At 41.4% G+C, this 25692-nt stretch overlaps 2 protein-coding genes and 1 long non-coding RNA gene across 3 annotated transcripts; 1 reads left to right on the top strand and 2 right to left on the bottom strand.

The window, feature by feature from the left end:
- Positions 1 to 244: 244 nt before the first annotated feature.
- On the top strand, positions 245 to 7191 carry LOC125383726 (conodipine-P3-like). Its single transcript, XM_048402532.1, has 3 exons — positions 245 to 273; positions 6015 to 6197; positions 6938 to 7191. The coding sequence occupies exons 1-3, from the start codon at positions 271 to 273 to the stop codon at positions 7139 to 7141; spliced, it is 390 nt and encodes a 129-aa protein (XP_048258489.1). The 5' UTR covers positions 245 to 270; the 3' UTR covers positions 7142 to 7191.
- A 9835-nt stretch (positions 7192 to 17026) lies between these two features.
- LOC125383725 lies at positions 17027 to 18992 on the bottom strand. Its single transcript, XR_007222889.1, has 2 exons — positions 18899 to 18992; positions 17027 to 17287 (listed from the first exon to the last, which is right to left on the bottom strand). It is a non-coding gene; the product is annotated as an uncharacterized LOC125383725 (long non-coding RNA).
- A 5434-nt stretch (positions 18993 to 24426) lies between these two features.
- LOC125383664 (death-associated inhibitor of apoptosis 2-like) lies at positions 24427 to 24855 on the bottom strand. The gene has a single exon (XM_048402365.1). It carries the CDS (start codon positions 24853 to 24855, stop codon positions 24427 to 24429), a length of 429 nt encoding a protein of 142 aa, XP_048258322.1.
- Positions 24856 to 25692: the final 837 nt, after the last annotated feature.

Below are 25692 nucleotides of genomic sequence, written 5' to 3'. Positions count from 1 at the left end.
CAGCTGGTGCATTCAACAAGTGACAAGATCACACACAGAACAGGAAGGAAAGTCTTCTGTTCCATTGGTCGCCTGCAGCAGACCTCGTAGATTTATGTGTGAATCAACAATGCGTGACATTATCATTTTACAGCCATGTCAACTTTATTACACTCCCATATTACATATTCACACCCGCCTTAAATTGAGTCTATGTCCTGTTCACACTTATACTGTATAACATATGCATTCGAAAACAACTAAATCATATCACTTGGAACAGCCCCGCACATGGTAAGTAAATTGGTACAGATTTTATGTTCGTTAATACATGTAAGTTATGATTGTCCATCGACTAAAACGTGTTCTCTGTAACTATTCTTTTTGTGTTGCTGAAACTTGGTAAAACGTTCTATCAAGGAGGTGAGGTGATATGGCGTTTTACGTCGCGTCCAAGATTATTGCACTTATATAGCGACGTGCATGTACGGCTGCGTGTACTAGTCCGGACTGATGCCGATTTATAGTGCTAGCTCACTGAGATACCATGCCGCAGTTTAACATGAATACCCCACTCAGACACAGTATACTGACTCCAAGGCGACCAGTCCTTGTTTTAGCCCCTTAATGCCGAGCGCCACACAGGGTAACAACAAGTACCATCTTTTACCGTCTTTTGGTATGACGCGGTCGGGGACCGAACTCCGGACCTTCCGCTCTCCGGGCGGACGCTCTACCACGAGACCACGGAGGCGGTCGTTCAAGGATGCATTATTATACCTTTAAGTGGCATATTAGAACCTGCAGTACCGATGAGAATACAAGCGGAGGCAATACTATTTCCATAATCATAAGAATCTCTACTATAAAAGCAGTGTCCACTGAATGACAATTTGACGAGTATTGAATGATATCAAAACATTGATAGACCTGAATATGAAGTTACACCTTTAGGTCAATTCCCTTGTTTTGATTTTGCCGATCCGAGCAACTACTGACCAGTGTGCTAAAAAAAACCAGATCACCAAGGTGGGGAGCACAATTGATGCCCATGGGGATGCCTACTTCTTGTCTAAATGTTCTATCCACAAATTTCACAAAGATGTTATCTGTTTGTTTGTTTATTTGCCGTACTAAGCAATACTCAAGCTATATGACGGCGGTCTGTAAATAATCGAGTCTGGACCAGACAATCCAGTGATTGACATCACGAGCATCGATCCATGCAATTGGCACCGATGACATGCATCAACCAAGTCAGCGAGCCTGACCATCCGATCCCGTTAGTCGCCTCTTACGACAAGCATAGTCGCATTTACGGCAAGCATGGGTTGCTGAAGACCTACGGCTGAGATGTTATCTGCCGAGCATTCATACTTCTGGCTTGGCGAAGGAATGATATCATGTTAAATGCCTTCCGAAGTTTAAAAGTATCTTGCAAAGTATATAAAGAATTTTTTTTATTCCTTTGGCATGACATAATGAAGCCTAAAATTGTTCAAAGGGTTCTAACCCGATTTCCAATTTGTCGGAATGACACTTGGCACCAAGGTACGCATGTTTTATGTTTGTGTGATCCGTTTTTCTTAATTTGAATTGTATCCTTCGTGTGACCTTTGACTAAGTTCAAATACTGTGATGATTTTCACTAGGCTTGTTAGAAAGATGGCAAATAGTTCATTATCCGAGAGCGATATGGCTAGTAATAATGGTAAAATCAGTGGCAAATTCAACACGCTCACACTTCAACTTCATGAACCAACACCTGTACTTGTACATAACGTTTACATTTATTCATGAACTACTTGTGCCACTTCGGACAACCTGAATTGAAGGTCACACCCTCAATGTATTCCATATTGGCACGTCCTCAAACAAGAACGATAACTCTTCTGTCTGATGATGCGTCCTGAGAGGTGATGAATTAAGCTTTCTAGGATTCACATCGTTCGCTGCACTCGCACATGTTTAAGTCACTGGGTAGCCTAGATTCGAGAGTATGTTTGCACGTCATTTCCCAGTGTAGTTTTACTTGAAGCTCTTTTAAAGTTATTTTGGCTGAATTTAGCTATGGTTCTCCCGATAGCAGTCGAAAATGAATTATATAGAAATACATGTATTATGCTACAGCCGTAAAATGGTAATACACTACTGCCTAGAGAGTCATTCCCCTTACACGCGTCAGAGACCATATAATAGTTTGTATGGATATTCTGAGCTCCTGTAGCAGAATCACGAGTTTTTCCAAATGCCTTGTGGATTAAATATATTTCAATTTATTTGGTACCCATTATCCAAAAATTAAAATCAATACTTTTTAAATAAATTTAGGTACAAAGTTTGATGAGGAAGAATGGTTTTCCAATGTTTCACAAAGTTTGTTGCAATATGCCATAAATTATTTAATAATAAATCCCTATTCTTAAGATCTTCCGGATCATGTTCCATACCTTGGATTTACATGAATTGTTTTTTAAACATTATGCCTTAAATAATCTCAGTTGTTAATAACATCACACTAATTTAAAACAATTCAAAATTCAAAATTTATCAAATAAATCTATTTCTTTTAACAAATTGAGAATTAAACGAGCATTTATAGTTAAAAAAGATCCTTAAAAGAAGTTTAATGATAATAGGTATCCCTTGTGAGAGAAAAGTTTGTACAGTCAAGCAAAATATGCTTCGATCCATTTGTGAAGATGGAGCGGTGAGAATTGTATTTAGATATATTCTTGTTGAAAAATTAGCTGGTTTGTATCAGAATTTATAAATTTAGTAAGTGTAAGGTTTACTTCTGGTTTGACTAATTTTCAAGGAGGCGCAGACAGTAATCGGTAGGTTGCAATAATATCAAGGTCAGTATGAGCTGCTGTAATATGCGGTTTAATCAGGTCCCCAGAGGTGGAACAAGCTTCGGTTTAGTTTGGAATAATTCCTCGTAGAGAGGATTAAAAATGCAATCAAATGCTGGATTTGACGGGTTTGATTTTAATTTTGTGATATTTAATGTTGTGCAAGTTTTAAACGACGTTGTTTCAACGGAGGCTCATCAGCCTCTACATACAGACTATCAACAGGTTACTTTTTCAGGCTCCACCATAAATGATGGAACCGTAGTCCAATTTTGAGTGGATCAAACATCTGAACAAATGGAGGAGGGTTGTCTGATCCCCACCCCATTTAGAGTGCGATACGACTTTCAGCAAGTCTGGTGCTTTCAGACACTTTGCCTTGAGATATTTTATATGTGGCAAGAACGTCAGGTGGCGGTCAAAAATAAGCCCCAAGAACTTGGTCCCTCAACAACTTTGATGGGTGTGTCAGTTAGAAATAGTTCTTGGTCTTTGTGCCGTCCATATTTTCTGCAGAAGTGTATACAATTAGTTTTAGTTTTAGAAAATTTAAAGCCGTTAGCGAGCGACCATTTGTGGATTTTATTGAGACACAATTGCAGTTGTCTCAATAGTGTGCATGTTTTTCCCGCAACAAGAAATGTTAAAATCGTCCACAAATAAAGAAACCATCAACTGAATCATTCCAAACCTTTGAGAGACTGTTTATCTTGATACTACACAGTGTTACAGACAAAGTTCTGCCTTGTGGGACACCCTGATCCTGATCATAATGGTCAGACAGGGTTGAGCCCACTCGGACTTGGAATTGTCTGTCTGTTGAAAACTGTGATATAACATGAGGCAAACGGCCTCTCAAACCATAATCATGTGAATCCTTTAGAGTGCCATGGTTCCAAGTAGTATCATAGGCTTCTCAAGATCGAAAAATACTGACACTACATGTTGTTTGTTTACAATAGCATTTTTAACTAAGGGTTCTAATCGTACTAAATAGTCGATAGTACTTCGATTTTTTCGGAAACCACATTGGATAATTGTAATCAGATTATTGGTTTTATTACCAAATTAATCTATTATTCACCATTCGTTCCGTGGTTTTACACACGCAACTGGTTAAGGATATAGGTCGATAGTTAGAGGGATCTGTATGATCCCGGCCAGGCTTTGGTATTGGGACTACAATGGCATTATGCCACGAAGAAGCAAAATTCCCTTATGTGCATATTGGATCAGTTATATCTAAAAGTGTCTCCAGACATGATTCAGGTAAATGTTTTAAAAGCTGGTAGTGTATGTTATCCGCTCCCGTTGCTGTGTCATGAGCTAACCCAAGGGCGGTATATAGCTCATGTAATGAGAAGACTACATAATAGTCTTCACCTTTATCAGAAGTGAAATTTACTTTTATCTTTTCCTGTTGTTTCTTAATTGTTTGAAACTCCGGGACATAATTAGACGTTGAAGAATGTTTTGCTAATGTTTCTCCAAGCTTTTTTTCAATATCAGTTTTATCCGTTAATAACGACGTGTCACCTTTCTTAAGATGGTTAACAGATGATTTTGAACCTTTGGCTTTTATTTTTTGTATCATATTCCACACCTTGGATATAGGCGTGCGGAAATTTATTTTGGAGACATAGTTCCTCCAAGACTTGTTTAAAAGCACGTCGTGCCTTGGCATTTGTAGTTTTAACCTTTTCTGAATTATGGACTGTATGATGGCGGCGGAAATATGTTTCCGCTTTCTTCCTATATTTTCGTGCCTGTTTTCATACGTTGTTAAACCATGGTTTACGAATATGTGGATTTGCAGAGGTCTTGGGAATTGTTTCAGCATTCAGCATGTCCGAAAACAACTGTATGTTGAATGTTGAAAAATGTGTTAATTTTTCGGTGGATAATAATTCATATAATAACCAATCAGCCTTTGTAAAATTCCACCGTGTTGTTGTAGGATGGTCAGTAGGGTTAACAGTTTTAAGGATTGTAGGGAACTGGCCCCTCCCACAAAGGTCATCATGAACTGACCATTCAAATTACTTGTCAAGGTTTGAATCTGTGATTGACAGATCCAGTGCTGAATATGTACCAGGAACAGGATGTAAACACAGAAATAAAGTCTTCAAGCACTTTTCCCTTACTGTTTGTATTTGGACTTCCCCATAGAGGGTTATGCCCCTTTAAACCGCCCATGATGATACAGGGTTTTGGTAACTGTTCATAGAGATTCTGAAGATCAGCCTGTTGAAGAGTACCAGACTCAACCCACGGCAAACGGGCTGCCGAATTTAGTCGCCTCATACGACAAGCAATGGGGTGCTGAGCACACATTCTACCCCGGGTCCACACGGGGGAAGAGCGATTAGCGTTACCCAGCACTCACCACGTGGAGGTTGCTCTTCATGAGTGCCTGTAACGCCAGGGATACAAAGGTGTTAAGTTCCAGTATATTATATAGTCTGGAAAAGTTGATGAGTGAGTAAGTGAGTGAATATGTCTTTATGCCACTTTTAGCAATATTCCAGCAACATCTCGGCGGGGGACACCAGAAACTGGCTTCACACATTGTACCTATGTGTGGAATCGAACCCGGGTATTCATCGTGATGAGCAAATGCTTTAACCACTAGGCTACCCAATCCCCTCAAAAACTTATGAGATTGAAAAGAATATGTGTCAGGCCGGTTTGACCCATGAAATGTTCATAAAGAAGAACAGAGGTCCCACGAGCCACCTTTCTTCTGGCAAAGTAATCTAGGCAAAATGTATGTACATAATTATTTTGATCATAATGTTCTGTGTTAAAATATTATGTATTGTGATTTTTTCTTCTTAAGAATTCATGTTCAACATCCTAAGGCGTGTCTGGATGGATTGGGGTAAAGGTTATGTGTTGGTCAAAAGAAACACCGTTCCTGGCTCATGATCAACCAGCAAAACGCCTTCCTCCACCGACACAGAGGCACATCTTATGACAGATATTACCCCAGGTACCCACAGGGTACATCAAAGTAGAACACTTCTAGTGAATATTTGACTCAGCAGTTTGGTAACTCTTGAAAAAGTTACTGCTCTCTAACAGCCTACAATTCAGAGTTGTTGAGATTTTCATTTAAGAGTATTCAATATCCGAGTAAATTCTGCCTCAAGACATTGCTTACTTTTTGCACCTTTACAGATGCGTCTGCTGTACACGTGGTGTGCTCTGGCCTGCGTGCTACTGTTGACCGGGGATGCAACTGCCCGGCAAACCTGTGACCGCAACAGATACGTCAATGGCTGTTCCGTGCCCTACAAGTGGATACCCTTCAAGAATACATTCAGACCTGCTTGTAACAGACATGATGTTTGCTATTCCTGTGTAAGTATTCTAGATATATTTTATGATTTGCAATTGCAATTACACATATCCAGAAGTTGAGTGCAGGATGCTTAAGCATTATGCTTAGTCAGGAGTACATACGTCATCGGTACCATGTACTTGACACCTCGATACGTTGCTGATAGCATCACTGTCGCGTGGATAGTCATGCACCCAGGCGTTGTTTAAAAAATCATCAAGAACAAGCCTCAAGCCGATTTGTATCTAAACTATATTCTTATGGTTGATTGAAAACACAGTACGTTTATCTCATAAGGCAAAGGTACAACGACTTTTGCAAATTAAAAAACAATGCCTTTAGTAATGTTCTCGCCTGTTAGAGACATCCTACTGACATCTGATATGGTAAGAGAAGCCATTTACCAAGGACCAAGGGACCCGTACAGGTCAGGGGTAAAATAGGCCTTCAGCAACCTATGTCTTGGGAGGCGACTAACGGGATCGGGTGGCCAGGCTCGCTGACTTGGTTGATGCATGTCATCGTATACCAATTGGGTGGATCGATGTACATGATGTAAATCACTGGATGTCTAGTCCAGACTCGATTATTTACAGACCACCGTCATATAGCTGGAATATTGCTGAGTGCGGCGTGAAAGTATTCACAATGGAACGTATTGAATCAGGTCGAACTGGAGATCAGTCAGGAGGATAAAATAAGCATGTCCCTGATAAGTTCAACACAATGTCACTCTACACTGTTGTTACTGTTTTTACAGGCTGCTGCTTATGGAATATCAAAAGCAACATGTGATCGGAGGTTTCTGCGAAGTATGAGACAGATTTGTTCGAGATCCAGGCTTCGAAATTGCCGATCGACGTCGTTTGTTTATCATTTCGGAGTAGCTGTATTTGGAAGACGACACTTCAGTAAATCAGTTTTACCTGGCTGTCGTGATCCATGGGTGAGACAGTGTCTGTAAATGTGATGTCACTTCACGCCATGCATTCAATAAAATGATATTGATATCAATAATGTAGGTTGTTCTTCTTTGTATAGTGTTATATGGTGCTATGTTTTAATTAAAAGAAAATTCCTTCAAATGTGACACATACAATACGTAGAAGGGACTGTGACCTTGACGTCATTTACACGAACGGGGAGATATTCTTCCAGTATTTACAACCGCCGTCATAAAGCTGGAATATTGCTGAGTGCGGCGTTAAACAACATATAAACAAAACAGTATTTACAAGTTGCAGTTCGCGCACGCACACACTCACAAAATTCAATCATTTGAGAACTTAAGTAGTACTTAACCATTGGATCATGCAACGTATTCATAGTTATCGAAGTGTTTTTTTGTATTTACATATGCCTTATTAGCATTTATTCAAGAAATAATGTCTACTTACTCAGTTTGGGCGAACTCTATCAACGTCTTCTGGAAACTAGTCTAATACTAGTTTTAGTTATGGTCATCTGGACTGTGGATTCGCTACAACCGTTGGTTTTGACTAAATATGGCATGTGTTGACCTTTGACATCCTTCCTGAATAGAAATACATCTGAAAACCAACCATATATATTTGTAAACATACTGACTTTTGACATCATCTTTGTTAACTGACTTTACTGGCCATCGAATTTAAACCGTCATCAATATTTAAACGTAGTTTTATTCTAAACAAGGGTTTAGCTTATTGGGTGTAAGAAAATTGTCCATAACTGATTAAACGTCCAACTTCAATGTACTAACCGGTAGAATTACATGCATAGTCAATGGTACAAATGTACTTGTGATGATCCGGGTTGAATAGGTCTTCAGCAACCCAGGCTTGCCTTAAAAGGCGACTATGCTTGTCGTTAAAGGCGACTAACGGGATCAGGCTCGCTGACTTGGTTTGATGCATGGCATCGTATCCCAATTACGTGGATCGATGCTCATGATATTAATCACAGGATTGTCTGGTCCAGATTCGATTATTCACACTCCGCCGTCATACAGCTGGAATAATGCTGAGTGCGGCGTTAAACAACAAACAAACAACAACTTCTTCTCCATTGCCAGTCTTATGATTAAAACGTTAATTAATGAGTATATTCGTATTCGGATATATATGTCAAAAGAGTCATATTGCATTTTCGCCATGAACATAAATTTTGCTGAAATTAATATTATTGTGCAACAACAGTTATGGATGCCTGGTATATTTGGGAAAACACTTTCTGAGTAAAGTACAGATTCTCGTCCTTTTTTGTGTTGAGTCACGTCGGGGATTCGAACGAGAATCTGTTCTTTACTCAGAAAGTGTTTTCCCAAATATAGCATTTGTTATATGACTGCAGTCTGTTAATAATCGAATCTGGACCAGACAGTCCAGTGATTGACATCATGAGCATCAAACTGCGCAACTAGGATACGATGACATGCATCAACCAAGTCAGCGAGCCTGGCCATCCTGTCCCGTTAGTCGCCTCTTACGACAAGTATGAGTTGCTGAGAACCAATTCTAAACCGGAATCTTCATGGGACCCCAATTATGAGGGAAGTTGGGAACTGGATATCCTCGAACCTAGTCGGATCAGATCTAATGTATTGGCCAGGTGTTCCATATTCTTTTCGCGGTACAAAAGTTTCAGACTGTCACACCGAAATAAAGATATCTTACCAGACAGGGATGTCGTGTTTCTTTATTGAACATCGTTTATCTCAGTATAGGTTTGTATAAAATACAAAGGGTCCTCGTGGTGTACCATTCAGTGTCGTCGGAGTGACTCGTCTCCTGGGAGCCTGACTCAAAACCTCGGACATCAAGCCATTATAGATGTCACAGGATGACCTTGTTCAGGGTACAATTGTAAGAATAGGTGGGCCTATGATTTTTAATGCATGTCAACTATATTACCACCCAATGATACGATTAACTTTTAAGATTTCGTAAATTTCCTTATATTATTGCAAAATTTGGCCACGCTCCACACTGTCTGTCATCATCGTTGGTTGCTTCCTGCTATAAAAACCAGCTTGTTTGTCCTCTTTCTTGAGGTTATTTGAATACTTACGCTTTTGATATATGATTTGCACACTGGAAATTATTGCAACATGTCGAACTGACGATTAGTCAGGAGCGTTTAATGAATATCAGTTATAATTTCCATACAAATTCTACACTAATGTTACTGTTTTCACAGGCTGCAGCTTATGGAATATCAAGGGCATCATGTGATGAAAAGTTTCACCACAATATGAGGGAAATTTGCGGGAGACGGTTGCTTTGCAAAAAGGCGGCTAAAGCTTATGCTTGGGGAACGAAGAAATACGGAAGAAAATATTTCCATCAACGAGCTTCACCCGGCTGCCGTGATCATTGGGTGAAACAGTGTCTGTGATTGTGTGTTATCACATCACGCCATGCATTTCATGCATTCAATAAAATGATATTGGCATCAATAGTATGATTGTTCTTCATTCTATGGTGTTATATTTGGTGCTATTTTTGTATAAAAAGAAAATTCGTTCAAATGTGACACGTATAATACGTAGGAAAGATTATACCCAGACGTCATTTACACGAACGTGTAGATACCCTTCTAGCATATAGCACTTGCATTTCGCGCTCGCTCACACAATTATCAATCATTTTGAGAAATAATATTAGTACACAACCATTGTATCTTGCAAAGCATTCATAGTTACCGAAGTTTAATTTAATTTATTCAAGAAATAATGTGAAGTCTACTTACTCAATTTGGGTGAACTCTATCGATATCTATAAAAGTCTTCTGGAAACTGGTCATAGACTAGTTTTAGTTTTGGTCATGTGGCCTGTTGATTCGCTACAACCGTTGGTTTAGGCTGGTTTATGTGTTGACATTTGACATCCTTTCTGAAGAGAAAGACATCTGAAAACCAACCATATATATTTGGTAAAAACAGCCGTACTTTGAACATCTCTTTTGACATCGTCTTTGTCAACTGACTTTTCTGACCATCGTATTTAAACCGTCATTAATATTAAAACATGTAGTTTTATTCTGAACCAGGGTTTAGCTTCCTAGGTATAAGAAAATTGTCTATAAATAGGCGATCTGCGGATTCCATGACTAATTAAACGTCCAACTTCAATATACTTATCGATAGAATTAGATGCATAATCAATGGTACGAATGTACTGCAGCTCTTATCAATAAAACGTTAATTAGTCAAAGAGTTATACTGGATTTTTCGCCATGAACAATATTTTGCCACGAATGTGTTGCTGAAATTAATATTAGTGTGCAACAACAGTTATGGATGCCTGGTGACAGTAAACGCTTAATGATGATTTGAATTTTTGTATGTGGATTCTGGTGCTTGAAAGAAAAGACTATACATAAGATCTACAGATGGCTGAGAAAGTTATCATTTTAAGCCAAATTAAACTTTTCAAGTTTTAATCTATGTCTCTCTATTGCAAACAGTTTGTAAACTGTTCAGCAAAAGTAAAGACAAGTGTTAAGTCAGCGAAGGCAGCATGCGTCCTGAATATCCCAATCATAAGGGAAGTCGGGAACTGGAATCTTGTCGGATGAGAGCCAGGTGTTCCATAATCTTCTCGCAGTACAAAAGTTTCAGACTGTCACACCGAAATAAAGATATCTTACCAGACAGGGATATTGTTGTTTCTTTATTGAACATCGTTTATCTCAGTATAAGTTTGTATAAAATACAAAGGGTCCTCGTGGTGTACTATTCAGTGTCGTCGGAAAGACTCGTCTCTTGGGAGCCTGACTCAAAACCTCGGACATCAAGCCATTATGGATGTGACAGGATGACCTTGTTCAGGGTACAATTGTAAGAATAGGTGGGCCTATGTTTTTTAATGCATGTTAACTATATTACCATCCAATGATACGATTAACTTTTAAGATTTTGTAAATTTCCTTATATTATTGTAAAATTTGGCCACGCTCCACACTGTCTGTCAATGGTGTGAGGGAGGTAACTCTCACTAGAGTTAGTCGTATATGCGTTTGTTTGTTTGTTTGATTGATTGATTAACGCCATAATAACAATATTCCAGCCATATAACGGCGTAATTATAATATACTGAACAACAAAAGTTCCAGTGGCATTGAATAAGATTTAATGCAAGATTATGTTTTTTACCAAATCTGAAACAATTTCGGTTTGCAACAGATAAAAGACTCCTGTAAGTTTTCAAAGGGTTTAATTTGCCATACTGACTTCAGAAAATGCCTGATTTCATTAAAAAAAAAACATGAACATGCCATAATGTCAATTTACAAATCAATAGCGTGTGTGTCCTCCTCTGATTGCGATGCAAGCAACACATCTTCGTCTTATGGAATGGACCAGGCGTCGCACAAAGTCCTGCGGGATATCTGTCCATATCAGCTGGAGCATGTTTCGAAGTTCCTAGAGTGTCTGTGGAACACATGGTTGACGTCGAAGGCGCCGATCCATCTCATCCCACATGTGCTCGATTGGTGAGAGATCAGGGGAGTGAGCCGGCCAGGGGATGACATTCACGTTGTTTTGTTGAAGCGAATTCTGAACAAGTCGCGAGCAATATGAGGCCGGGCGTTGTCATGTTGAAAAGTAATGCCTGGGCCATGACGACGCAAAAACGGTACAACAATAAGGCCGATGATCTCGTCGCGATTTCCCTCTACCACTATCAAACGGGTCCTCTGTCTTGCTGTAATCTCACCCCATACCATAACGCTGCCGTCCCTGAACCGATCTTCTTCCATGACACAATGATTGACGTAACGTTCACCTCGACGTCGGTACACTCGAATCCCTCCATCGCTGTGGCTGAGGTGAAAACGAGACTCGCCAGTGAATAGAACTTTTCCCCACTGCATGGCCGTCCAGCGTAGATGCTGTCTGCACCACTGTAGACGTGTTTGACAGTGGTTTCCTGTCAAAATTGGACGTCTGGCGGGTATTCTGGCGACAATCCCTGCACATCTGAGGCGGCGACGTACGGTTTGTGCAGATATTCGTTGAAGGCCAGGGATGCTTCTTGCAGTCACTGTTGCTGGCTGGAATCGATTTCGTAGGTGTGTTGTTCGAATCCAATCGTCTTGACGATTATTGGTTACACGTGGCCTGCCACTCCGAGGATGGTCTCTGACTGCATTCGTATGTTGCCAACGTTTCCATAAACACCAAATGTTTTCTGTGGACGTTAAATTGTCTTGCAACATCACATTGACTTGATCCTGCTTCAAGCATACCAATGGCTCGCAGACGCTCGTTTTAGGACAGGCGTGGCATTTCGTAATGTTGAATAATTGCGTAATTTTGTTGTTTTTCTGAGTGGTTGTTGTCAGCACGATGCTAAACAATGCAAATGGAATCCCGTTAACGCACATGTTTTTATACCCATTCTTGGGTAGTGAAGTGCATGGGGCTTGCATAAAAGTCAACTTTTGCATGGAATGCATGCTTTTCTGTAGCAGTTGCGTTTTTGTGACTTGATTCCATACATGCACTACAATATTAAAAAACCAAACTTAACTTGTTTGAAAAATACATTAAAATATTGGTGTCACGGGAAATTTTGTTGTTGAGTATTTAATTAGGTGGGTGTATGAAAGTCTTAACTATTGTAGATAGAACACGTTTTCTCCCTTAGAAACTGTTGTTGCTCTGTTTTTCCTCCTTTAGTCAGGTCCAAGCAAAAATACTTACTTCATTCATGTTTATAATTGGATAATTAAGAGTATAAAGTAAATATCGATGGTGATAGGTGATGGTTAGGTGGGTTAGGTGGGTAGATGAGCAGGTGATTCCATACACTAGATACTACCCAATGTCGGTTTAAGATAGGAAATGTAGTCATGAAAATGTAGTACAGTAAAGTACGGTTATAACGAACTCAAAGGGACTACTAATTTTAGTTCGTTATAACCGTAGTTCGTTATAAGCATATACACAGCATAACTACAGCAAGTAGTCGGGACCAAAAAGTAAGTTCGTTATATCCGTCAGTTCGTTATAAGCGTGTTCGTTATAACCGTAGTTTACTGTATATCCAATATGAAAGATGTTTGTCTCGTTCGAGTTTCAAATGCAGCAGTTACCTGCTGTATTAAACTAAATTTAAGACAATTTAACTAAATTAGACAACTTTTAGTGTAAGGTCTCATGCCGGGAAAATTTAGCAGCTGTATATGAACTTGTAGGGCTTGGTTCATATCCAGTAGGCTTTTAATGTAGAAGTGTAGTGCAAGAAGCCTTAATTACGACTGCTGTATACAAGTGCAGAGATTCTCCTGCATTTAACTACAGACAAATATTTAAGATATATGTTCGTTTTGCAACACAGTATCAGAATATAGGTTAAATATTCTGCGAAAAAGCTGGAAACACAGTATGGCTTGTTATTCCCAAAGTATAAAATAGTGATGAAACTTGAGTTTGCGTAGAGGTGAGAGTACGCTGCCCCACCAGTATCACCCGTCACAAACACATGCAAATCCAAGTCAATTATTCATCTGAAAGAAATTGCATTATCCACTGTTCATGATTTTGTCAGTGTAACGTCAAATATGGAATGTCCTCCACATGTCTACCATAAAACGTTTTGAGATCTATAGTCAAACAGGCGACTAACGGGATCGGGTGGTCAGGCTCGATGACATGGTTGATGCATGTCAACGTATCACAATTGTGTGGATCGATGCTGATGATGTCAATCACTGGATTGTCTGGTCCAGAGTCGATTATTTACAGACCGCCTTCATATAGCTGGAATATTGCGGCGTTAAACAACAAACAATCTTATGTCAACACGCGACCTTAAACTCGATTTCATCTCACTTCATATTTATGTAACGTTCTGATTAAGGTTTACGTAGTTTGGGGCATAAGATTTTCTGTTCCTAAGTTGTGTTGCATTAGATATGTGTTTTCCCACACCGGAAGTGATTATAACGTTTTTATTAAAGTTGCTACAGAAGGTGAAAAGTTGTACTGCAATGGGCATTTGTCTTCCGAAACCAGAAATGATGTCATTAAATCGAAAGTACTTAAAACCTTGCTTTCAATATTGTCGGAATGATTATGGAAATGTTTTGTCTCGCTTTTATTTACAGGAATAGGACTTGTATTTAGCAAGTGTTTTACAGATTAAAGCCAGAGGGATGGGGCTACGTTGTACCGCATTAGACATGTAAGTTGAAAATAGAATATTGTTGACCTCCTCGTACAGAAAATGTTTTCTCATTTGACTAGAAAATTAAATTGAAGGTCTTTGCTGGTGCTGTTTAAGCTCTGAAACCGATTATTGTCTATATTCCTATGAAGATCCGGGTGGAATATATCTTCAGCAACCCATACTTGCCGTAAAAGGCGACTATGCTTGTCGTGAAAGGCGACACTCGGGATCGGGTGGTCAGGCTTTCTGACTTGGTTGATGCATGTCATTGTATCCCAATTGCGTTTTTCGATGCTCATAATGTCAAACACTGGATTGTCTCGTCCAGACTCGATTATTCACAGACCGCCTTCATATGGCTGCAATATTGCTATTATGGCGTTAAACAATCAAATAAACAAACAAACGCATATACGACTAACTCTAATGAGAGTTACCTCCCTTACACCATTGACAGACAGTGTGGAGCGTGGCCAAATTTTACAATAATATAAGGAAATTTACAAAATCTTAAAAGTTAATCGTAACATTGGGTGGTAATATAGTTAACATGCATTAAAAAACATAGGCCCACCTATTCTTACAATTGTACCCTGAACAAGGTCATCCTGTCACATCCATAATGGCTTGATGTCCGAGGTTTTGAGTCAGGCTCCCAAGAGACGAGTCACTCCGACGACACTGAATAGTACACCACGAGGACCCTTGGTGTAAATATTGAACGTTTAAAACTTGCATGTGTTTGACTTTACTTGTGTCTGTCTCCACCTCCATTTCAGGCGAGATGACACTATCTTGGATAGGGGTCCAACGATATTATTCGTCTTTCTTAATTTGATTATTTCTGTTTTGACGATACTCGTGCTTACACATTGCAAATGAGAAAAGGAACTGCGTTAAAGAATTGAATTTATGAAAGTTTTGTCTTGTTATTTCCTTTCTTACAAATTGGCGTGGAAACGTGACCAAATCTTTGGTAAAATGAACCATCATGACAAGGGTACCTTGAAACCAGTGATCGGTCGTGGCACCCCATGTCATGGATGGTGCCGAAGGTAAGCACGAGGAGACGTTTTGCTAACGACAGTTCGGTTGGCTCATGCGCTGATTAAATGGGGTCCTCCTAAACATTGATTTCAAATAACTTTCATGTTACAATGTTTATAGATACTTCGTTTTCTAAGATTTGCGTGGTGTTATGCTGACTAGATGTACTGAAAAGCTCCGTTCATCAATTCAACATAGCATCTCGCAAATCGTACAGAACGAATTGTTTATCTCCTTAATGAAGCCGATAAATTATTCTTGAAAATTTGTCAAATTGGGATAATTGAAAACACATTTCCTGTAAAAGACATTAAGAATTCGACGATTTCAAAATGAAATTCTAAGATTTTGTTTCTCTAAATTAAAGATTAAATATATGGGGGAGTGTTTCTGTATTTTATACAAACCTATACTCAGATAAACGATGTTCAATATAGAAACACGAAATCCCGGTATGGTAAGATATCTTTATTTCGGTGTGACAGTCTGAAGCTTTTGTACCGCGAGAAGAATATGGAACACCTGGCTCTCATCCGACAAGATTCCAGTTCCTGACTTCCCTTATGATTGGGATATTCAGGACGCATGCTGCCTTGGTGACTTAACACTTGTCTTTACTTTTGCTGAACAGTTTACAAACTGTTTGCAATAGAGAGACATAGATTAAAACTTGAAAAGTTTACTTTGGCTTAAAATGATAACTTTCTCAGCCATCTGTAGCTCTTATACATAGTCTTTTCTTTCAAGCACCAGAATCCTCATACAAAAATTCAAATCATCATTAAGCGTTTACTGTCACCAGGCATCCATAACTGTTGTTGCACACTAATATTAATTTCAGCAACACATTCGTGGCAAAATATTGTTCATGGCGAAAAATCCAGTATAACTCTTTGACTAATTAACGTTTTATTGATAAGAGCTGCAGTATATTCGTACCATTGATTATGCATCTAATTCTATCGATAAGTATATTGAAGTTGGACGTTTAATTAGTCATGGAATTCGCAGATCGCCTATTTATAGACAATTTTCTTATACCTAGGAAGCTAAACCCTGGTTCAGAATAAAACTACATGTTTTAATATTAATGACGGTTTAAATACGATGGTAAGAAAAGTCAGTTGACAACGACGATGTCAAAAGGGATGTTCAAAGTAAGAATGTTTTACCAAAGATATATGGTTGGTTTTCAGATGTCTTTCTTTTCAGAAAGGATGTCAAATGTCAACACATAAACCAGCCTAAACCAACGGTTGTAGCGAATCAACAGGCCACATGACCAAAACTAAAACTAGTCTAAGACCAGTTTCCAGAAGACTTTTATAGATATCGATAGAGTTCACCCAAATTGAGTAAGTAGACTTCACATTATTTCTTGAATAAATTAAATTAAACTTCGGTAACTATGAATGCTTTGCATGATACAATGGTTGTGTACCAACATTATTTCTCAAAATGATTGATTATTGTGTGAGCGAGCGCGAAATGCAAGTGCTATATGCTAGAAGGGTATCTACACGTTCGTGTAAATGACGTCAGGGTATAATCTTTTCTACGTATTATTCGTGTCACATTTGAACGAATTTTCTTTTCATACAAAAATAGCGCCAAATATAACACCATAGAATGAAGAACAATCATACTATTGATGCCAATATCATTTTATTGAATGCATGAAATGCATGGCGTGATGTGATAACACACAATCACAGACACTGTTTCACCCAATGATCACGGCAGCCGGCTGAAGCTCGTTGATTGAAATATTTTCTTCCGTATTTCTTCGTTCCCCAAACATAAGCTTTAGCCGCCTTTTTGCAAAGCCACCGTCTCCCGCAAATTTCCCTCATATTGTGGTAAAACTTGTTATCACATGTTGCCCTTGATATTCCATAAGCTGCAGCCTGTGAAAACAGTAACATTAGTGTAGAATGTGTATAGAATTATAACTGATATTTATTAAACGCTCCTGACTAATCGTCAGTTCGACATGTTGCAATAATTTCCATTGTGCAAATCATATATCAAAAGCGTAAGTATTCAAATAACCTCAAGAAAGAGGACAAACCAGCTGGTTTTTTATAGCAGGAAGCAACCAGCGATGGTGTGGATGGCTTTTAACCCCATGGGTGTATTTTTTGTAGTTCTGTAATATGAACGCTGTGTTTGATTTAAAGTCAAATGTTGCTGCAAGCATACGTTTGAAGCCAGAGATCATAGAAAGACTTATGCATTCTTCAAAGGAAGTAGCGGATACTCGGAAATAACTTAAAATTAACTTAAAATCAGGAATGACACTACAGCCATGTGTGTGGCGCTACAAACTTTTCTATTTCATGAGCCCTTATTATTTTAAGAGGATACATTTATTGCACACACCACCCTATGTTTGTGAATGTTTGTCAGGGCTGATTTCATGTCTTCTTTCTGGGTGGATGACTTGGGTTCTTTAAGGCGTATGCCTGCAAGGTGAGGTTGAGATGTTGAAGAGTTGGCTGGAGGTGTTCAGGGCTGCATTCGGACTTGGCTCCACTGGTGAGAGTTGCAACAATTGCACTGTAATCTAGGGGAGATGGTTGGATAGGTAGTGTATGTACTGATCTGTGAGATGGGGTTTCATGTATACTCAGGTGGTGATGACTTCAGAGACGTTGACAGAAAATGTCAAGGAAGGGTATTCGGGAGTTTTAGTGAGTTACCATGGTTATTGAGGTGGTTGAAAAGGGTGGTTGGAACTTAGTTTTCTGCAAGGATATGGCGAAGGCGTCGTCAACATTTCTCTACCCAAGACTGGCTGGCTGGTAGGGGGATGTGGCTAGGTTAAATTCTTCAAAGCTGGTCACAAAGATGTCTGATTAGTAGTGGGTAACCAGTGGCATAATAAGTTCTTCCAGCAGACACACGGCCTTCCCGTTCAGTTCATTCAGTGAGCTTGTTTTTAACTCGTGGTCAGTCAAAAGTTTAAGGTCAGGTTCTTCATTATAGAAAATAGCCATTATTGTCAGTTTCGAAGGCATTGTTACCCATTATTGTTACCTGTTACACATTTATGGCTTTCAGTAGGATATCGGATTTCAGTAGGATGTCTCTCAAAGCCGGGTCGATATTGCTTTATGATATAAACGGTCAACCATAACAACAATAGTCCACTGTTTTAGTAGGTGGTCGATTTGAATTAAGGAAACACCAACAGTAACCTCAATCCTCCAGACGCGATACGTTCTGAAAAGTGAACGTTGGGAAAGAATACAGCCTCTGCCTCTGACTATAGGCTTATGCAGAGGTGAAGATTCTAATTTTTTCTTCAATTTAAGGGGCCGAGTGTTTTGGGTATAATAAAGCATTTTTATATGGTATAAAAGCATTTTTTACACCATATGTAGCCAAACCCCAATAAGCAGTTTTGTTCGAAGTGACCGAAAACTAGTCAACTTGACATGTTGAACCGGTCCCCATACAGCATCTTGCACAATCAATGGCAATTGCAAATGACAAAATATATCTGAAACACTTACACATGTATAGCAAACATCATGTTTGTTACAAGCAGGCGTGAACGTTTTCTTGTAGGGTAACCACTTGACAGGCAATGTACAGCCATTGACGAAACGGTTGCAATCACAGACCCGGGCCCGGTGCTGTCTCCGTCTCCACCAAAAGGCAGCTGCATCCCCGGTCAACAGTAGCACACAGGCCAGAGCACACCACGTGTACAGCAGACGCATCTGTAAACGTGCAAAAAAGTAAGTAATGTCTTGAGGCAGAAATTACTCCACGAATATTGTCAACACTTAAATGAATATCTCTAAACTCTGAACTGTAGGCTATTAGACAACAGTGTCTTTTTCAGGAGTTGCCAAACTGTTGCGTCAAATATTCATATTACAATAGAAATGTTCTACTTTTAGATACCATGTGTGTACCTGGGGTGACATGTGTCGCCATGACCCTATTGCCAGTCATAAGAGGCAACTTGTTTGTCGTGGGTTACACCCTGTGTCTGTGGAGGAAAGGAGTTTGATGGTTGAGCCAGGAATAGTGTTGCTTCTCCCCAACACCCCACTTCAACTCTATCTCTGTAAAAATTGTAGAAATGGGCTGGTACTATTATTGTCGAACAACGATTTATGTACATACAATAATGATACAAGCACATATTTACATTCCGGTACGGGACCATATTCTTCTTCTGATTTGTCAATTATAGACTCAGATCTGTTTATTTAATTCGAATGGTCAGTCCATGATGAGGGCAGTATGTTGAAGAGACATTTTAACAAGATGAAACTTTTCAAAAGAGAAATGTTGTCTTCCGAAAATTACACTTAGTCTTTATACTGACGCTTTTGATCTCATGCAATCTTTCCTCTGATGGACTGAATAAAATAGCTGACGCATGTATACTGAACAAGAAAGGTTCCTGTGACATTGGATAAGATTCAATGCAAAGTTATGTTTTTTACCAAATCTGAAACAATTTCGGTTTGCAACAAATAAAAGACTCTGTAAGTGTTCAAATGGTTTAATTTGCCATACCGACTTCAGGAAATGCCTGATTTCATAAAAAAAAACCATGAACATGCCAAAATGTTAATTTACAAATCAATAGCGTGTGTGTCCACCTCTGGTTGCGATGCAAGCAACACACCTTCGTCTCATGGAATGGACCAGGCGTCGCACATATCTCGATATCTGTCCATATCTGCCGGAACATGTTTCGAAGTTCCTGGAGTGTCTGTGGAACACATGGTTGACTTCGAAGGCGCCGATCCATTTCATCCCACATTGGTGTGAGATCAGGGGAGTGAGCCGGCCAGGGGATGACATTCACGTTGTTTTGTTGAAGAGAATCCTGAACAAGTCGAGCAATATGAGGCCGGGCGTTGTCATGTTGAAAAGTAATGCTTGGGCCATGACGACGCAAAAACGATAGAACAACAGGGCCGATGATCTCGTCGCGGTAACGCTGTCCATTGAGATTTCCCTCTACCACTATCAAACGGGTCCTCAGTCTTGCTGTAATCCCATCCGATACCATAACGCTGCCGCCCCCGAACCGATCTTCTTCAATGACACAATGATTGACGTTCACCTCGACGTTCACCTCGACGTCGGTACACTCGAATCCCTCCATTGCTGTGGCTGAGGTGAAAACGAGACTCGCCAGTGAATAGAACTTCCCCACTGCATGGCCATGACAGCGTAGACGCTGTCTGCACCACTGTAGACGTGTTTGACAGTGGTTTCCTGTCAAAATTGGACGTCTGGCGGGTATTCTGGCGACAATCCCTGCACATCTGAGGCGGCGACGTACGGTTTGTGAAGATATTCGTTGAAGGCCAGGGATGCTTCTTGCAGTCACTGTTGCTGGCTGGAATCGATTTCGTAGGTGTGTTGTTCGAATCCAGTCGTCTTGTCGATTATCTCTGACTGCATTCGTCTGTTGCCTACGTTGCCATAAACACCAAATGGTAGTAGTTGGGTGCAGTACTACAGGACCGCTCCTGGCTTATGATTGGTCAAGAGGGTCACGTGACCTCTGATGACGTCACTTCCGGTTTCGGTTTGGTCACGTGACTGCGCATGCGCGCAGGGCATGATGCGCTTCCAAGGTGGCGGCACATCCGTTTCCGGTGGCGTGCGCATCCAAGATGGCGTCGCATCTGTTTCCGGTGGCGACGCGCCTCCAAGAGGGCTGCCCATCCGTTTCCGGTGACGTGCGCCTCTAAGAGGGCGTCGCATCCGTTTCCGGGGGTGCGCGCCTCCAAGAGGGCGGCGCATCCGTTTTCGGTGGCGTGCGCACCTCCAAGAGGACGTCTCAAGCGTTTCCGGCGGAGGATTAGGGGAGGGAAGGGAAAAAAACCAGAGAAGCGGTCGTAAAAGGTGAACAAGTGTTGTTATAAATATAGAAAAAGCGGTGGTGGTGGAGGGAGGAGGAGGTGGGTTCATTGTTTGGGTTTGAGGGTCGTCAAAGCAAAGGATGAAAGCGTTCTTTCGGGAGGGATGGGTGGCCCTGAAAAGGGCCGTTTTGAGGAAGATCACTTCTTCACATACACATACACGCAGTGGTGCAAAGGCACGGGTGGCTTGACACCTGTCTCCTGACAGGACACTTACTTGTGTGGCATAGTCGCCGCATGTAGGTGTCCTTCAGGACAGTGTTGCAATAGATGCACTGGAAAGTGCCATCCCGTGCCCTTGTGCCAAGGGCATAGACTGGCAGGCATCCTTGGCACCTGCCGCATTGCCATGGAGGTAGCGATGGCAATGCTGGTGATGTTACCATCTCAGTAGAAACTAGCTCCAAATCTCAGTTTTCTGAGTTCTTCTCCATGTTGCTGCTGCTGATGATGATGATTTTTAAAATAAATTTTACAAGTGACACTGATCCACTCGAATTGTTGGTTCGTCAGGCAGCAGCTCCGATTGGTTCGTTCCTATGCCTGACTTTCATCTTAGTTTTCCAAACGTGACCGACCCCTGTGTTTCTTTTCCATAGGAAATGGATTTTACCATGGCTGAGAAAGCACAACCCCGGTTCGACCAATCAGAGCCCAGCATGGCCCGAGCGCGGCCTCTGATTGGCCGACAACCCAGGCTTCTGATCGGTCAGATTTCGATCCATTTATTTTTTCTTGGGTAGTCTTGATATATAATAGCCACATAAAGAAACTGTGCACGGAGAAAATATAGATATAAGGGCACACCGTCCATATATGAAATATAGGTTTGAACACAGCAATTTTTGGAGACATTCAAACGCTCATGCACGAGCCATGCACGTGCATCCTGTGCAGATGTACAGCATGTGCAACTCAAAATACGCTGTCACTTTGGAAAGCATGATATGTGGTCATTCAAAAATTCAAAACTTCTCAGGCGCAGACACAAGCATATCACAAGCAAATCATGCCAAGATTGACAGCTACACAGCGTCATGAAGCCATTGGAATGATCCGAGCGGGAATGAGGCAACAACAGGTGGCAACACATTTCCAATGCCATCGTAACACGATATCGGCATTGGTGAGGTGTTGTCAGAACACAAAGGACGTTGCCGACCACCCACGTTCAGGACGTCCCCGAGTAACGGCGCCAAGACAGGACAGATGGATTCGAGTTACACATCTCCGACACAGGTTCCAAACGGCAGTAACGACGTCCCAGACAATTCCTGGACTGCGCCGTATCCATCCCAACACTGTCAGGAATCGTTTACGTCAGTACGGGATTCGACCACGACGCCCTGCAATACGTCCCATCCTGACCGTCTTAGATGGTGTCGAAATCATGTTCGCCAACCTCGAATATGGTGGAGAAATGTTGTCTTTACAGATGAATCGAGATTCAACATTTCCCACAGTGACGGGCGCCAACGTGTCTACCGGCGTTTGGGAGAACGTTATGCACGCAACTGTATTGTGGAGAAGAATCGTTTTGGAGGTGGCTCTGGGATGATTTGGGGTGGGATAACAGCACGGCACCGAACCCCTTTGGTGGTTGTTCAGGGCAATCTCACCGGTGTTGGCTACAGAGATCAGATTTTTAGGCCTGTGGTCATTCCTTTCCTGCAACGTCATGGCCCGGGATTGACATTTCAACAGGACAACGCTCGTCCTCACACGGCTAGGGTCGCAATGGATTTCCTTCACCATAACAATGTCATGTTACTGCCATGGCCTGCAAATTCTCCAGATCTTTCCCCAATAGAGCATGTGTGGGATGAAATGGAGCGCCGTCTGCGTCGTCTTCCACATCCTCCAGATAACGTCCGTGACTTGGCACAGGATTTGGGGAGGATATGGCAGGCCATTCCCCAGGCCTTCCATGCCCATTTGGTGGACTCCATGCGTCTCCGATGCACTGCTGTGATTCACGCACAGGATGGTCATACCCGTTATTGACTTTGTGACTTTGTCGTTTGACCCCTACTCAATTTTGATCTTCTGACGTCATCGTAACAGATGTTGTTCAGGTCCCGTTGACATTTTCTTATGGTCCGATCATTCAGCTGCTACAGCGTCTGCATCATTTTGTTCTTGCTGTGTTGTATTTCAATCCAGAATATATTTTCTCCGTGCACAGTTTCTTTATGTGGCTAGTATATTTTAGGTGGACGGTCGTCTGAATGCTAAAGGTTGACCGTCATAGGTTGGCATGAACGTGATGTGGGAATGCCTACGTGATGTATGTTGTGGCACCCCATGCAAATCGTGATGTCATGTGTGTGTGTCTTCAAACAGACGTTGACGTTGATCCATAGGATTGTGATGCCATGCCTACGTGATGTATGTCATGTTGCCAGGCACACGTGGTGTTTCACACGTGTCTTTATGCAAAACGTGGTGTCGCGCGTGCGTGCGTGCGTGCGTGCGTGCGTGCGTGCGTGCGTGCGTGCGTGCGTGCGTGTGTGTGTGTGTGTGTGTGTGTGTGTGTGTGACTACAAACATTTATTTAGTACTTAGATGGATAGAGAAAGATCGATAGAAATACGTGACGTTTGCACACGTGATGTACTTCGTGTCGCGATGTGAACGTAGTGTTTCACCCGTGTCTTCATGCAAAGGTAGTGTCATGTGTGTGTCTTCAAATTATTATTATTTAATTATACCGAGGTGTTGACACTCGTGTTTGTCGACAGATGTACTGTGACACGTTTTTCCATGCACACGTGATGTTTGACTCGTGTCTCCATGCCAACGTGATGTACTACGTGTCTCTATTTATATATATTTTATATTTTGTTTATTTTGAGACGTACCATGGTGGTGTCACGCGTAGGCGTGTGCCTCCAAGAGGTCTAGTGGGAGGGTGTGGGTTCTTTGTTTTGGATTGTTGTTGTTTGGGTTGGCAAAGCAAAGGATGAAAGTTGTCTTTTGGGTGGGATGGGTGGCCCTGAAAAGGGCCGTTTTGGGGGAAGAAAAACTTTTCTGCTGCTGTCAAAGAAAAGAATCATCATGTCCAAGCTTATGACAAGACAAGGATTGTCGAAGCGGTACTTGCTGCCATCTTGGTAATGGGAAACGCTCTCCTAGACAGCCGGTCATGCTACGCCATTCGTGTTCCTCTGATTCACATTCTCCTTGCAGAGATGTAGCTGTAGCTTCTTCTTGTGTTTCACCAGACCGGTTAGTCTGAGGTAGTCACAGTGCGGGGACCACTTGTGGTGTTCCACCCAAGGATCGTCGTGGGACGCCCATCGTCTCAGCCGCACACCACAGTACACGCCATCGGCGTAGACAAAGCCCATATGGCCCATCTCTTCAGCAGTCTGATTCATTTGCGTTGGCCACCTCTCAAACGAAGCGAGACTTCTTTCAAAGCGTAGATAATAGGGCGATGGCGTGTTACTGAGCGGTGACATCCCATCCTCAGCATCCATACTCTTACTCCAACATCCACGAGTATCTGCACTATCCGTCACCACGTCTCCGTCACGCGTCGTCGTACAACTCTTCTTTGTTTCAGCCATTCTTGATGCGATGATGCTTTTTAAAATAAATTTCACAAGTGACACTGACCCAATCGAATGGTTGTTCTCTTGTTTTCTAGAAGAACCGGATCGAAAATCGCTGCTTCTTGGTTGGTCCAAAACGCAACGCACTGATTGGACCATGCTGGTGCCTGGCTGGAACCTCAGTTTTCTAAAACGACCCGACCCTTGTGTTTCTCTTCCATAGGAAATGTTTTTTTCCATGGGAGAGAAAGCACAACTCGGCTCAGGTGTTGTCTTCTGATTGGTCGGTGCTGTCTTCTGATTCGTCGACAACCCAGGCTTTGGATTGGTCAGGTTTCGATCCTGTTTTGGGGAAGGGTTGTCTATAAATCAGACGTTCAGTCCATCTCAGAGTACAGACGTTCATCAGACACGCATCGTTATCATGACGAGCAACCAAAGTATGCCCTATCATTTGGAGAGGAAAGATACCACACGCTCCAGACGGTTAAGAACTGCTAACCATACGTATCGTTTGACTTTCAACCCAGACTACTTGGACACCGTACCACTGGACCGCGTTCCCATGGAACTGCCTGCTTTATTTGACAGAGTGATCGATGACTTTTATCAACAGATGTCAGGCCAGAAGGGAGATCGTATTGGTCTAGGTATCGATCATCCCGCTTTGAACACCCCCATACGGATTCCGTTTCGTCGCTTTGAAGATCTCCATGGGCTAGATATTTTGCATGCCGTGGAAAAAGTTCAACAGTCCAACAAAGCCCTGAACATCGATGCCACCATGGTTGTGACTTTAGTACATGTAACAGATGCCGACAGGCTAGGATCGGGCAGTGGTGGCCACCATCT

Source organism: Haliotis rufescens, unplaced genomic scaffold, assembly GCF_023055435.1.
Source record: "Haliotis rufescens isolate VD_foot unplaced genomic scaffold, xgHalRufe1.0.p SCAF_26, whole genome shotgun sequence".
NCBI lineage: Eukaryota > Metazoa > Mollusca > Gastropoda > Lepetellida > Haliotidae > Haliotis > Haliotis rufescens.
Note: the sequence above shows the minus strand (reverse complement) of the source record. Positions and strands in the feature narration are given on the sequence as shown.